We start from the raw sequence: 16,203 nt of genomic DNA on the forward strand, positions 1-16,203 counted from the left end.
AGGGCCCTGTTGGAACAGGCCCAAGGTCCACCTCGTCCCAGGATCCTATTCTCATAATGGGCTTATGGGAAGGCTGCAAGCAGGACCTGGGTACAACAACATGCCCCCTCCTGCAGCTCCCAGCAACTGGTCTTAAGAGGTATCCTGCCTCAGACATTAGAGGTAAAACATAGCCTTTGTGACTAATAGGCATTGATAGCCTTATCCCACATGAATACATCTAATTCCCTCTTAAAGCCACCCAGGTTGGTGGCCATCGCTATGTATTGGGAGGAGTGAATTCTTTAATTAAATACTTTCTTTTGTCTGTCCTGAATTAATAAGCCTCCTCATTCAAGACAAGGAAGAGCAGGCTTTAAGGAACATTCCCTCTACCTGTTTTGCCTCACAGGCACTTGAACTGGGGTTGGGTCTGTAAACACATGTTCCGTAAGGGGGCCCGGGCGGACTTGGGCTGGCTCCATTTCGTGTACCCCATTCTCTGGCACCTCTGTAGCTTCTGTCGCTTCCTCGGTGGACTGGGACTGGTTGATCTTGCCGTTGCTCACGGCAGGCACCTCATCTGAAGGCAGGAAAGCAGAAGGAAAAGGCAAGAGATGGGATGCAGAGAAAGCAGGTTATGTCCATCAGATGAACAGCCAGCTGCAGTATCAGCTGACTGCTTGTTGGGCTTCCATGGGAAACCTCCCCCCAAAAGACCCTGTATTCATGCCCTTCTCTTCCTTCTCACATATAGCTGCAACCACAGTTGTTTTTATGAAACCCAGGAGTCCCTCGTTGGGGCATTGGGTAGGTGTATCCTGAGGCTTCACCCCTCAGAAGATTTATTGTCATTTCCCGGCTGAATTCAGATAACCTGCCTTTTTAGCAGCACTCACAATAAATCCTATTCAAGTCAGTGATGTTTACTCAGAAGTTAATCTTTTAATAGTACAGTGGTACCTCGGGTTAAGAACTTAATTCGTTCTGGAGGTCCGTTCTTAACCTGAAACTGTTCTTAACCTGAGGTACCACTTTAGCTAATGGGACCTCCCACTGCTGCCATGCAATTTCTGTTCTCATCCTGAAGGTCTTAACCTGAGGTACTATTTCTGGGTTAGTGGAGTCTGTAACCTGAAGCATCTGTAACCTGAGGTACCACTGTACTTACTCTGTAGTGGCAACATGTTTTAAGATTTCAGTCAAACTCAAGCTTTATACACACACACACACACACACACACACACACCTGTCAGCTCCTCCCCTTCTTTTGTCTTTCCTGTCATTCTTTTCTCCTTTCCCCCAACTTTTTTCCTTCCTCCCTGATGAGCTGGAAATATTCCCATTATTTACACTGGGAAAGACGTTTGTGGACATCACGATTTCATTAATGGTGGGGTCATTTGACTGCTCTGTGTTTGCCCCATATAGCTGAATTTGAAGCCTTTTCATTGAAACCTGTAAAATGGGTGCATTTAAAGAAGAAAGGCTGAAGCAACCCTTCACTGACATACTCATATGGTGACCTGAGACATACTCTGTCCTTTATCCAGCACTGGAGTGTCTCCACGGGATGAGCAGTTGCTGCTGGGCACATTGCACCGGGTCGCACAGCCCACCAGGGTAATGCCCGCCAAGACGCCATCGGTTTCAGAGGATTCTTCGGGATTTATGTCCCCTTCCAGAAAAATTTCACCAGGAGGATAGTCAGTGTCACAGGCCGCTGCAAAGAAGGGAAAGGAAAGCCTCCTGGGTCACTGTATACAATGTCTGTGCTCAACAGCCTTATCAGCATGTCAGGCCAAGTTGTGCCAAGTTCCAATAATGCTCCTTGCTCAAGCTAAAATTATACTTCTGCCTACTAAAGATCTTCCTTTCCCATGAAGTCTTTTAAGTGAAGATTTTTAATCTCAGACTGTTATCTGCATTGGACTTGAATTTATTTATTTTTATTGTTACATTGCTTCATTGTGTTTTAATATGAAACAATCAGGCAATGAAATCAAATGAATGAATGTGGATGACTGGTATATTTCCAAGCAATAGTAAAATCATGACTGCTATTTATACGTTGACATTCATAAGGGATGTGGGGTGGAATTTTGTCCCAATACAATACATTTCTGCAAAACTGTTAAGAAACACATTGTTTCATAAAATGAATCCTCTTATCAGCCCCGTTCCACGGCAACTATTTGTATTTTTAAAACCGTACATGTTCAATGCAAACACGCACCTAATGTCATGTCTAGCTTAGCCTTTACTCTGACAGATGCAAGTATTGCTAGCATTTGTTTTCTATTATGGTTGTTGTTTTAAGGAGGTTTGGCTTTTTGTGGGGGAAAAGAGTCTCTGTGTTCGCATGTGTATGTGCGCATTTGTGTATGGAGGGGAGTAGGCCAAATTCATCAGTTCTGTTTTCTTTCATTCTAACTTTTCCAAGCTTAAGTTCACATTTCTGCAGTAATTTTTTTTAATGTGCATTTCTTTAAAAAGAGTACTCAGGAAAACTAAGCAGCATTTCAGTGCAATTTTCTCCTAATATACATTCTGCATGCACTTTTGACTGATATTCATACTCTTTGCAAAACATGTGCTTTGTATGTTATTTTAATTAGTTTTTATGCACCCTTTCCTCTAATATACAATTTTTTAAACACATTTTTTCAGGAGAGAACTGCATAACAAAATTCAGAGGAGCTTAAATTTGAAAGGATAGCTATGTTTCTGTTTCTTTTCTTCAGAATAGGCTATGTTTTGATCTGCATACTGTTTCAGAAAGTGTGATTTATGTAGGTTCACATTAAAACCCTTAACCAGACATAATTTCTCCTCTGCCCGTAGAAGAGAGGTTATATGTTTGTTTACATCTCTCAATATGTGGACAAGTGAGTGAGAGCAGGGCTGAGAGAGCCCAGCCCCAGGGCCAATACACAAACCCTGATTCACTACAGTACGACATTTCAAGTGTGCACGACTTATGGTTTTTAAAATACCCGCCTTATGGGTGGAACTGGCAAGATCCCTTTCATATTCTTGGTTGCGATCTCCTTCCCTGCGGGCTTGCCAGCTTTGGAAACAGCACCTGAACTGCTATGATGAGTCATTCACTTACCTGGAATGCTGGAGATGCAAAGGACGTGAGCATTGCATACGGTGAAATGATCCACCACCGTCCCTGGCTGGTTGGCATCTATGATCACAACTTTGCTTGTAGACAAGGTGCTCGTGAGGATCCACACTCTGCTGGATGTGGCATCCATCTCGTGCAACTCTCTGGCCTGCAGAACAGCAAAAATGCAGAGAGGGAGAGAATGTGGCGGGTGCGAAGGCTTCCGGTTCCGGTCTGCCTTAATGGAGGCAGCTCCCACGACAGTGGGAGATCATTGGCAAAGGAAAAACAAGGATGGTTGAGGGTAATTATCCTTGCAAGTTCACCCCAGGGACAGGGAACAGGTTTCACTCGCAGTTTGTCTCAGCACCTGGCTCTCGCTCCAGCATGGAATGCGGGAGGCAGGGAGGCACTGAGTGCAAAAGCATATTCACAATGAATTTCTAGGGTATGAATGGGGAACCTTTTCTCAGCTCAAGGGCTGCATTCCTTTTTTGGGCAACCTTCAGCGGGCCAGGGGTAAAACTAGGAGGAGCACTGGATGTAAGTGTTAGTTTTGTACAGTAGGGCTGTTTCTAAATACTTGTTTCTCTATCCAGGTAAGCAAAAGGCAGCATTGGTGCTCAAGGGCAAAAACACTCAAGGAATGCGAAGCAGCATGAGTAGCAGGGGTAGCTGGTGTGAGAAAGAAGCTTGGAGGGCCACACTGAGCTCCAGTTCCTGAGATTTCCCATACCTGTTGGGCTTCTATATGATCACAGGGTCTCACAGATGTTTAAGACTGCCAATGTCTCTGGGCAAGATGATTTACAATCGCCTCCCTCTGTGTTATTTTTAGGACTGTGCTATTCATGTTATTAGCAATTCTATGGATTCAAAACACCTAAATAACTGCTGAGGGATCCCCACCATAAAAAGGGATTGCTGGGATTTGACCCTTTGCCCCCACTGTGCCCCTGATCAGAATAGCTCCCCTGCCCCATGGCTGGTATTTGCATCTTGTTCAAAATGTACAGTAGCCCCTCTCTCATCTAAGTGCAGCCCAGGTACCAGCCACTAAATCCAGTATTTATATCTCCTGTAGAACCACAAATGCTTCATTATAAAAGCATGTTGAATGCCAAATTGATGTTAGAGCGCATGATTGTTGCTTTGCTGTGTATCCAGCTTATGAAAAATAGCTCAGGAAGTTACACTTAAATGTATAAGCAGGAAAGTGGGAGAAATGGACAGCTCTCCTCCCCAACCTTTTTCTTTTCCGGTGATGTGTGATTACTCTTGGTGCTCTCTCCTTCTGCTTCTCGGTCACAAGTGAGAGGATCGCATCCTGGATCTGGTTTCTGCCCATTTCCAGTATCTGGTTCCACAGGCTTCCAACCTGTCAAGTTGACACCAGCTGCACACCACAACTAAAAAGGCAAAGAAAGGCGTTTGAAGAAGAGCAGATTTTTTTTATGGGGTGGGGTAGAAAGACATGAGCCACTTGGCATGTCTTGATCATCTTTGCAGTGTCTTCATTCTCAAATATGATCTGCAATAGATCAGAATTCAGCACAAACTCAATGAACTATTCTAAGGGAATGCTGTAAGTGAGGGTACAGCTCTAGAGACCTCTGTGCCACTGGACCTCCACAACAAAGGTTGAGGAGTCTTAGGAATGTGAACCAGCACAGGAAACATACTAGATGCCCGTGAAAAGGAAACACAACTATATCTATCCAAACCAGGGCTATTATTATCTGTGTAGAAAGCTCCCATCACAGGCTTCTTCACTCCATCAGAATCTGGCATGGCTTGGCAACCCCAGATAAATCAGGAAGAGGAGGAGGAAAACAGAGAAGGAGAGATAAAGGGTGGGTGCTGTAAGGCTGGCACCCGGGAATGGAGGGGAGAGCCCCTCCCTTTGGAACTCTAGATGTCGGAGAGGGAGAAGCAGATCTGCTGGCTCTCCTCTGCCCCTGGTGGAATGTAGAGCATCATCAGGGAAGTGGGAGGGCTTTGGCCAGCAAGAGGGTAGAGAAGGAGCTGGGGGTGGAGCTGGAAGCAAAGGGGCAGCACACAGACTCGTTGCCAGAAAACAAGCACTGCCTTCACAGCTGGAATCAGATGCATCCTCCCAGATGAAGTGTGCATTATGTGCGCGCACAGCAGACTTGTAGGGCAAGAGAGCCCCGAGACTGAGCTTGCCTTGCCTTGAAAAGCTTGGCAGGAGGGGAGCAGCAACTGTTGGGACATCTTCGTCACTTCTGTTCGACAAGTAGATTATTCACATGAAGGCATGCCTGAACTTGTGACGCAACATTCAGCAACGACAGAACTATCTGCTAAAAGAAATGGGAAGCTTTTGCACATATGTGACACTTACCTTCATGGTAGGGTCCTTTTCCACTAGTGGGCGACAATACACAGGCACTGGGACATTTTTCATCCGGTTGTCCTCTTGGCCACCATTGGGACTCAGCTATTGGGGACAGAAAGGACAGGACGTGATTCAATTCTCAACCAAAATGTGATTTCCAGCTGCCAACAAGCATAAGAGCATAAGAAGAGCACATCAAAGGGCCATTTTCTCCAACAACCTGTTCCTTTCAGTGGCCAACCAGGAGAAATAACACACACACACACACACACACACACGTGTGTCACACATCTAACACACATGTGGCAACTATAAAGTTATCTAGTTCATATGCTAATGGACAATTTTGATAGTGCCCACAGGTTAATTGTTGGCATCCATCTGTCTCAAGTGACAATGAAGTGCGCCTCTGGAGGTGAAGTCAAACCACTGAGTTAGCAGCACTGAAGTGACTTCCCTGGGGTGCAAGCCTGGGCAATGTGCATGGTGGTCCTGGGTTGCCCAGACGACTGGACACCCCTTCTCGGCCTCAATGATGTTACAGCATACGTATTTTAATGACTGCATTTTATGCTTGCTGTAAATCAACACCAGGACTTTTGTAGTCGTTGTGGAAAACATTTCCACAAATTCAACTTCGCCTCTCTTGCCTCTTGGTGAACGAGGCCTACCTGCTTGTATTTGGCGGGTAGGCTCCAGCCACAGGCCTGCAAGCGACCGTCATCATTCCGCACGTGCTCCCGGACTTGGCGGTACTGTTCGCGCTTCTGCTCGCGACGTGCGGATGACGTACAGTCACTGAGGAGAGACGCAACAGTGTTACTTCTCAATCTATGGTTAGAAATGAGAGGCAGAGGGTCAAGGAAGCATTGCCGTGGCAGCAGAAAGATAGAGATTCACGGAGTGAGAGGAAAAAGAGAGAGAGTGTTTGAAGCTCAGTCAATAATACACACAAAGCGGGGGGGAAAGCTATGGCAGTCAACCAAGGAGATCTCCTACTATATATTTTAGAAAGTATTTTTTTTTAAATCTGTTCTCTAGGCATTTGGACACCTCTTCGGATAGAATGGCCAATTTTTGCACAATAGATTCTGAAGCCAAGATGCTGGGTTTGTTTTTTCTAGGTTTGGATACACTTGGACACCATTTTGAATCAAGACGGTGGAATGAACCTTTCTGAACTGCACTGATTTTAATTACTGATTCCCCAACTAAACTGATTGGGGTGGTCCTTAGAATTCCTGAGCATCACCGGGTGCTAAAAATCCACCAAGGATGAAAATCCACCCCAAAAGCATTCGTCAAAACCTTGGTTCTGTGGGAATCAAAGACAGCCCCTTTTTACTATTAGGGTTCTGATGTGCTATTTAGTTCTACTCAGAGATCCACTGAAACAAATGAACATGACTAACCCAGGGCTATTATTTTCATGGGTTTACTCTGAGTAAAAATAACACAGGAGGCAATATATAGATAAGTCCAATTTATGCATGTCTTCCTCTCTTTTTTAACAAGAATATTGTCTTTTTCAGGGCAAATATTTGAATAAATATTAAGACGCAAAACGTGTTCCCCTCTTTACTTTGATGTGCTTCACTATCTTGTTCATTCTTAAGTTTTCCCTGAAATATTTTAATGAAAAGGAGATTTGCAGGACGCTGAATTCCAAGCAGCCACTGACTATGTCCAGCCTTGTCAAAATCTGGTCAGCACATGCTTTGAAGCTATACTTTCTGGGTTTCCGCCAAGCAACTAGGACAAGCCACAGCAGGAACTTTAGCCAAAGTGGTCGATGAACTCACTCATCCGGGAAGAACTCAAGGGTGCGATTCCCAGCAGAGATCTGGCACATAGTGTGGCTACGGCGCTGGCTGAACCCAGCTGCCGTGGGAGATTTGTAATGGATGTTCACTGATGGGTAACTCCTTTTGGCAGGTGGAGGACTGGAGGAGGAGCTGAACAGGCGGCTGAAGCTGGAGAGAAAGAAGGAAGCCAAGAGTGTTAAATCATGAGTTTTGTATTGTTAATCCCAAAGAAGAAGAAAAGTGGTACAGGAGTATGAATTGGGGGGGGGATTATTTGTTTGCAGTTTAATGAGAAACTACCTAATTCACGCTTCTCAGACCCAATACACAAATCAAAACACAGCAACTCTTTGAAATTCACACTTCTTGGAATTTTGCAGTGCAGTTCTCCAACCAAACAATGTGTAAAAAATGCATAAAAATAGATGTTATCTATTAGTGAAGATAACATACAAAATACTTAGTCTTAGGAAAAACTGCTTGCAAAAATGTGCATATTAATCAAAACTGTATCCAAAAATATATATCTATTATGAGAAATGCGCACTAAAATGCTGATGAGTATTCAAGAGGATTTTTAAAAAGTGCAAATTGCAGCAAAAATGAGAACTGAATTTAAAACGGGAAAAATGAGAAACAGAAAGATTTCTATATGGAAGTTACTGGAAAGTTGCTCCAACTAAACATTAGAGAACTTTCTGACATGGGATGAGGCAAGGAGTTGTACTATGTTTGGGTTTTCATGGGAGAGCATCTTGTGCAAGAATAAATTTGGCACTTCATCTGCTGTTTGCATGAATGAGTCTGAAAATGATCAGGTGGGGAAACTGTGGCACTCCTGATGCTGTTGGATGACAATACCCACCAGGCCCAACCAGTGTGGACAATGGTCAGGAATTATAGTTCAGCAATATATAGCGGACCAGAGTTCAACCCTATCCGAAAGCCACATCTTCTGAGCTTGAAGACCCCATCCATCTAATCCCAGGGTTGCTGGAGGATGTGAGGCAGCACGCTGCCACAACTGCTCTTCTTTAATGATTTATCCATTCCCTTTGATTGAGAGGGGTCTTGGCAAAGTACCATCTTGGAGGCTCCTTCTTTACCTGACACGATCAGCTAGCACCTTGGAAGCCATCTCTTTAAACTTCCCAGAATGCTCTGCAACACTCAACACAACAGTGCTCTGTGGCACAATGGGAAATTTAAAATGAGAGTTTGCAGCTACAGAGGACAGAGAAGGATGGTTTGGTGATGTGCTTTTTGGAAATTCTGGAGCCCCAGCAGCTACCCAAAAGTGCTGGGTGTGTTGAAGTTGTCTTCACACACCCTCATCTGATGGAATGTGCAAGGTTTAAACATAAAGAATGTCAAGAGGCAGCACAGGCTATCTATCGCACCAGTGATGTTACCTCCCTTCTCACATCCAAATTTGCAACTTTGTCAGTAAAAATGAACTAGTAGAATTAGTGTGCTTTTACTTGACTGTACGGAAAAGCCTCTACTGCACACGTCCTTCTGCATTTCACAGTTCACAAGCAAACGCACTACTTACAATTGCCAAATAGTAGATTTCTTTTTCTCCTGGACAGAAGGGTGCTCCCGAGAGGCTCTGTGAACAAATAAAATAGATAATTATTAAACGGCTGGACAACAGATGAGCGGACCAAAAAAAAAAATGGCAAAAAGGTTAATTTGGGGATCTGAGGACTGGTATGCCTGTTGGTTTGAGGATTCGGCTACAAATGACATATGCAATAAAGGCCCGGAAGCAAAAAGAAAGTGAAAGCCTTGAAACAGTTCCAGTAAATAGAATTTTTATAAATTTGTAAAAAAAAAAAAAAAAAAGAGCATCCCTATAAATAAATAGATCAAGCACAATACAGATCATTATATACGTACATCATCATTAGGTATAACAGAACAAACCCATGATAAAAACATTATGCATAGAATATAATTTAATGCAACAACCCTCACCTAATCATAACGCAATCCAGCATAAACCACATCATACATAACTCTTGCACACTACAAAAGCAAGCAACTATTTTATTTGTATTTATTTGTTGCTTTTCCCACGAAAGTGTCTCAAGTTACTTACAATGCAAAAAAAAAACACCCCACATTAAAACCAAGCATACGAACAAATAATAATAGTCACAGGGTAAGGCTGCAATCCCTAACCCAATTACATGAGATGAAGCCACATGTAAAGGCTATAATTGGGCTTTTGCATTTCTTCTTTTTAAAATGAATACTAAGATTCTTGAGGTGCTGGAATACATTTAGACCTAGCCAATGAGAGATAGAAACCCACTGGGCTTTTTGTCTAATACAGAGGTGATCAGGGTGCTGAATTCTGCGTCTCACGCAAAATGACCACTGGTACTCCAGAACCACAGAGCACCTCTAGCCCACCTGCTAGGTTCCTCTCAACACTTTTACGATGCTGCTATAATAAAGCACGCCCCCCATACCTGATCATCTCGGTCCACCTGACAGCCTCCTGGAGCTCCATCAACCTCTCCTTGTATTGGTTGCGCTCCATCAAGACCCGGGCCATCTCCACGCGGGTGAACCTCCGGCGCTGAGCTATGGGAATATTGTCCTGCAGAGGGGAGGAGGATGGCTTCAACCAATGGGAAATGGAAGGGGATTAAGGTTAGTAAAGCATGAAGCCGGGAGACTAAAGCAAGAATTGTTAGCTTCTTCCAGGTATACACCCCCCCCCCAGTTAATTTTAGCAAACAGAATCTAACTACAACGTCATGTAAGCAACGAAAACACGACATCTGGAGAAGTGATGAGCGAAAAGCTAATTCGTGTTCTGCAAGCCTCCAAGGTAATGCTAGTTAGCATCCAAGTCTAACTAGCCTGCTGTTAGGAGCGAAGTGTTAATATGGGTTAGGCAACTCATATTAAGCCCATGCATAGCCAAACTTCCTGCAACAGGAGGAAGCCTAATTTGTAAACAGTGTAATACAATGCAAAAGTGGAGGATTATTTAAGGGAGAAGGCAGAAGTAACAGTCTTAACAGTGGCCAAAGCAGTAATGCACCCGTTGCATGAATTCAGTCTTACTCCTCCCCCTGTTATGATTCATAAAGATTGCCCATCTTTCTATATATATATATTTTTAAAATAAATTGGGAATTTATATGCTTTTTTAAGCGTTTTTTGTTCACCCTTCACATTACCAAAAAACAAACTCGTTATTTCCCCCCAAAACCATTTTAAAATTGTTCTGGGGACCTGGGGAGGTAATGACTTCACAGACTAGACAACAGGCAACTACCCAGAGTTTCTTTCCCCCAATATGCCAGAAACGTACAAAGCTCTAGTTTCCCTCTCCCAGAAAAGAAGAATCATAGAAAAGAAGAATCATGCATGTGTAGAATCAGGAAGTCAAAAGTGAATTCAAGCAATCTCTGCCACTCTCAAAAGTGCTATGCCTGTCTTCACCCGAAGATCAGAATGAATAGGTAATTCTACATCAGAACTAAGGGTGCCTGCATGGGCATATCAACCGCATTAGCAAGTCAGCACTGAAACACACATTAGTAGCTCACAGGATTAAAATCAGCCTGCCTTTCTCTACAAAGAAGTCCCCAAAACACATGTGGTGGGAGACTGAGGGAAGAGCTGCTTATTCTATTGCGGAAGAAGGCTTGGACCTTCTTACCCAGCATGGCTGAGCTTACCTGGTCATACTCATTATCTGGATGATTCTCTGGGGGAGATCCCAGTGACCACTGACAGCATAGAGAGAAGGGACAGGTTCGAAATGCAGCCCCTTTCATCCCAACAGTAAGTGCTAAAGACTAATGGGCTGCTGATCAGGAGGTTGCAGGAAGCATTGCTGGGTAGCTAGGAGACCAGCTATAAGAGCTAAAATACACACCCAACTTTGTCATACACTGCAAAGTTTAGGGAGGCATTTCAGCAACAAGGAACGTGTATGTGGAGGTTGTGTGTGTCAAGGGGAAATGTTTGTCCCACGTATCAGCATGGCATTCACACTCACCGCAGATGGTTCGTGTAATTTTTCTGTGAAGCTCCTTGTAACCCAGAAGATGAGTGAGGACAGGACACACTACTTCCTGTTTCTGCCCTCATCCTAAACTAGCTTTGGGTATGATGTCATCAGAGCGATTGCATGGGAACAGAAAGCAATGTTTTCCCAACCCCATTCTGATGGAATCTTCTGGGTAGGAAGGAACATGGTGCTCAGCAGTAGTGAGAGATGTGATTGCTGTTGTCCCACAACTTTCCCCAGTGCAAACCTTCTCTTTAAAGCTCAGTCAGAGCAAACAACAATTTGCGGAAAACCGGAATTGACATTTGCTCTGATTGAGCGCTAAAGAGCAGGTTTTCATGGGAGAAACTCCAGGGCAAAAAGCAAAAAACAAACCCACACTTGGACATAGAGCATTTAAGTGCAGACCTGGAAAGAATGGGGCAAAAAGGAAGGGTGGCTAAGCCCTGATCTAGGAGGACCAGTCACCTAACTGCAGATAAGTCAGCTTCCTATGTTCCTCCCTATGTTAGCATGTACAAGGGAGATTTGGTTTAGGACCACAATGAGGGAGGCAAAGACTTAAGGTCCCCTACCTTGTCCATACCAGAGACTATTTGTGGGGGAGAAAACACATATATAAGGGTAATCTGACCCTAATGGTGCAATCCTAACCGTGTCTACTCAGAAGCAAGTCTTACTGATGTCAATGGGGCTTGCTCCCAGGTAAGTGGGGTTAGGACTGCAGTGGCATCCAGTACTTCCATTTTGATATGATTACACCCAGCCTGTGGTAATCATGAATGTGGTGACAACCCAAAGAGAACAGCCCCTTGGGGCTGCTCCACACACCTGAGGATGATAAAATATGCACTTTGGTGTCAGTGTTCAAGTAACTGAGGAAGAAAACCCCCCATTCCCGCAAAAAACCCTCCTTCCCTAGGCATTTTAATAATGTAATATACCAATTCTGTACAGAGATAGCTGCTTACATCCTCCACCTCTTCTTTGGGCTCTCGACGGGCAACGATCACTTCGGATTTCACTCTAGAAAACAGAGCAAAGATCATCAAAGAAAGGAAGAGGCTAAACGAGCAGCCCCTCTTGGCAGGGGTACCCTGTCCTGGGCCTCAGTTGCTCACTAGGGCTGCCATCTTTCAAGAAGTGAAAATCCAGACACAAACAAATTGCTGAAAAAATCCAAAGTTGTTTTTGAGAAATGACCCAAGCGATTTTTTGGTTATTTTGTCGAAAATCCAGGACAAACCACTGCTTTTTAGAAATGCTCTCCCCCGCCCCCGCCCCCCCCGACATCACTTCCACCACTGAAATTTTGGTAATGTCCAGGAAAATCTGGAAGCATGGCCACCCTAGCTAGGCCATTTTGCTACATTTGCTACAGAAAATTTATGAGGCGAGGGGAACATCTGGCTTTATGTGAGCAGCCCAAGGCAACAACCAAGGATAAAACACACACACACCCCAATCCATATATGTTAAAAAAAGAAGGCAGTAATACTTCATTCCGAACCTCTGCTCCCCAAAAATTGCAAACTGGACCACTTCTGCTAACAGCTACAAAGGTGTGTGGGGGGTGTTAATACAAGAACAAGAATGTGAAGCACCAACATGAAGAGTTGATTTGTCCACCTCATTTTTCATACAGCAATATCCATCTGAGCTCTTCGTTTGACTGTGGCATGCCATACCAAATGTGATGTGTACAGAAGGACCATAGTTGGGTCTCCTGCAGGTTTGCTTTTGCTCATGAAGATCTGGGATGTGGTGCTGTGGGAGGGTCCATTTAGCACAGGGGTCAGGGGGAGAACTTGTGGGCCTCCAAGTGTTGTTGCGACAATAGCCAGGGTAGCCCAAGTGCTGCCCTACAGCTCGCCTTGGAATATAGCACCCACCAGCCTTCTTTTTTTGTCCCGAATGACTTGCCTACCCATAGCTGAGGAAACTGCTCAAGCAGCAGCAGGACACTCACCTTTTCAGTTCCTCTTCGAGTTCCTTGATCCTAGCTTCCATCTTGGCTTTCGCTTGCTTTGCTGCTTCAAGCTCACCTTTCAACACCTCCTGCTCCCCGGTGAGCTGGTCTACCTTTGCAATTAAATCGTTCTTCACTATGTTCAGAGCATTTCTTTAGGATAGGGGAAAGGAAAAGAAAAACGTATGTGCCACAGCAGATAGTGAGGTGGATAACATCATTTTGGTGGAAGATTAACTGCAGCAGAGAAGTATCAGTGAAGCCTGTGATGAATATAGGGGAGGATTGAAAGCAATGCCTTCTTACAATCCTAGTCTAGAGGACAGCAGTGAGAGAGAGAATGGGCTTTTGGGTAGTAGGCTCTGGTTTCCCAGGGAATTTCACCCTGCACCCGTTGAAGAAGTTTTTACTTTCTTAGGAATTGTGGTTCTTGCATAACAATATTTAGTTCCCTTGTCAATCATCCTTGTGTTGTGTGGGGGAAAGGGCGCTTTGTTTCTTCATGATTATTGCAGATGCTATTACTAATAATAATACCTTTATTGGCAATGTACAACCTGTGTACAATGAAATTAACGGAGCTTCCCTCCGCCCCACCCAACAAACACTCAATCTCATTTAGTGCAATATTGCTGTTGTATTTGTTATGAATTTGCTGTTTTGAACTGCATTTGTATGGATTTTACAGTATGGTAGGTTGTACGGAGACTTTTCTGTGGGAAGCACTGATTCTGTTGGCAAAAACCAAGTATGGATGTCTGCCTTTGTGAGATCCCCTATTTAATTTCTCACCACACCCATAGAAGTGACCCCTCTCAGAAACAATTCTCAACCCTCTTAAGAACCATTGCCTGGATGTTCTTCCTGCAATTATCAGAGACATGCTACTACTAACAAGGCTGGTAGCCACTGATACCCTTATACATGAATTTGTCTAATCCTTTTTTTTAAGCCTTCTAAGTTGGTGGTCACCAAAATGCTAGCAAGCAAAGTGGCAACACACAAATGTCCTCTGAAGTCAACCATGTCCATGCCATACACCTAAGCAAACAAGCAAAGTATTTCTAGAGCATGAGCTGGTGTCTTACTTTGTTTCCAGTAGCTGCGTGTTCTCCATCAACAGGTTCCCCACTTCTTTGCCCATCCCTGGAGGGGTGGAAAAGAAAAAATAAAACACGAGGCAACACACAATTTTGATCTGCACCCTCTGGAAAGATTTAAGCCTTATGCTTTGCTGGCCAATTCTTACTTAGGAGAAGCAGCCTCGTAGTTCGAGAGCCTGCAACGTATATGTTTTGCTGCACAGTGCAAAGCGCCACTCGCCCTGTCGAGGTCACGGAACAGAAGCAAACATTTCTGAAAACGCAGACGGATACATTCACTCAAGTACAGAGACTTCCTTTAGGAGATGGGACAGAAGAAACAACTGCACTAAAATGGCTATTCTTAGGGCTTATCCACACTCAACTTTTGTCCCACACTTTCCAGGCAGAGATCTGTACATTAACACTCTATGGTCAAGCAGTTTTTGTTTGTTTGTTTTGCCCTAAGCTTTCCCCACAAAAAAATCTCTTTAAGGCTGAACTGGAACAAACAGCAATTCAGGTTTTCTGTGGATTGACATTTGCTCTGATTGAGCTTGAAAGAATGGGTTTTCAAGAGGAAAGGTCCAGAGCAAAATAAAAAAGGGGGGGGGAGTGCTTAGACCCAGAGCCTGAAATTGTGGACTGTGCCTGGAAAGAGTGGAGGAAAGGTAATTGTGCATAAGCCCTTAGACTTAAAAGCTGGACCCACCCCACTATAATGTGTTAAAATCTTTTTGAACAGGCCCAGCCAATGAGCGAGTCACTCAACTCCTCTGTTTCGCACAACCCTGCTTGTTTTCAATCTGGATTCAAGAGCACAAGCCATGAGCACAGCGAGTTATTAGCAAAGTTCAATATTAAGCACAGCTAATTTAGGGTAACGATTAGTGCAGGGGTAGAGAAAGTCTAGCTCGTGCACCAATCTTGGCCTGCCGGGGAGTTGAATTTGACCTGTGAAGCCATTTTCCCAAAACCACACCACCTGTCAATCAGCTGGTATCACTGGGTGTTGTCAGCTGATGGGCAGGGTTCAATCATGCTGGGTGCTGCTTTGCATGTGTGATCCCTGTGTGGGAACATGCTAGCAAAGTAGAACACAACTAAACCCTCTCCACATCAGTCCTGCTGGGTGCTGTTTGGCCAGTGCATTCCCTGCAAGGAACATACTAGTGAAACAGACCTCCACCCTTGCAGGTCAACTTTGATTTGTGGATAGAAAGTTAAGAAAAGTTAAGAAAAGAAAAGAAAAGAAAAGCCCTGTTGGCCCACCTAGTCCAGCATCCTGCTCTTATGGTGGCCAACCAACCACATGCCTCTGGGAAGCCCCAAAGCAGGACCTGAGCAGAACAGCACTCTTCCCACCAGCAGTTCCCAACAACTGCTATTCAGAGGCATAGTGCCTCCAACAGGGGAGACAGAAGCATAGCCATCATGGCTATTAGCCCTAAATAGCCTCATCCTCCATTAATCCTCTTTTACACCAAGTTGGTGACCATTAATACCTCTTATGTGAGTTTGTCCTGAATCTTCCAACATTCAACTTCATTGAATGGCCCCAAGCATGATGAGAGAGGGAGAAAAACATCTCCTCATCCACTTTCTTCTGTTTATCCAAGGACCAGCTCTGATCTAATTCGATCATCTGTCACGTATTTCAGTCCTCCTAGTCACTAGTTCCTGGTCTCTAGGTTGCCAACGACAAAGGGAAACTTTAAAGACTTTGCCGTTGGGCCAGCTGTTTCATTGGAAGTACCTAATGTCACACAGTGAAGCTTAACTGTCTGACTTCCCCTGAACTTCTATGCAGATTAGTGCCGCACCACTGTGGAAGGATCCAACCCCAGCTATACATCAC

The 16,203-nt window shown here is 44.3% G+C and overlaps 1 protein-coding gene across 3 annotated transcripts in view; it reads right to left on the reverse strand.

The window, feature by feature from the left end:
• The window catches only part of MAPK8IP3 (mitogen-activated protein kinase 8 interacting protein 3), a 69,536-nt gene that overhangs the window by 13,772 nt on the left and 39,561 nt on the right, over positions 1-16,203 (reverse strand). For 2 of the 3 annotated variants that reach the window (XM_081887919.1, XM_081887918.1), the window contains 12 exons: positions 14,352-14,409; positions 13,264-13,416; positions 12,239-12,320; positions 9,736-9,887; positions 8,811-8,867; positions 7,253-7,423; positions 6,122-6,281; positions 5,457-5,552; positions 4,339-4,500; positions 3,095-3,260; positions 1,517-1,702; positions 376-562 (listed from right to left, as the gene is read on the reverse strand). In XM_081887919.1, coding sequence (XP_081744045.1) covers positions 376-562; positions 1,517-1,702; positions 3,095-3,260; positions 4,339-4,500; positions 5,457-5,552; positions 6,122-6,281; positions 7,253-7,423; positions 8,811-8,867; positions 9,736-9,887; positions 12,239-12,320; positions 13,264-13,416; positions 14,352-14,409 — 1,630 coding nt within the window. The remainder of the gene's footprint in view (positions 1-375; positions 563-1,516; positions 1,703-3,094; positions 3,261-4,338; positions 4,501-5,456; positions 5,553-6,121; positions 6,282-7,252; positions 7,424-8,810; positions 8,868-9,735; positions 9,888-12,238; positions 12,321-13,263; positions 13,417-14,351; positions 14,410-16,203) is intronic. The other variant, XM_081887920.1, reaches the window with a different exon arrangement.

Source organism: Podarcis melisellensis, assembly GCF_964234715.1.
Source record: "Podarcis melisellensis genome assembly, chromosome: 14".
NCBI lineage: Eukaryota > Metazoa > Chordata > Lepidosauria > Squamata > Lacertidae > Podarcis > Podarcis melisellensis.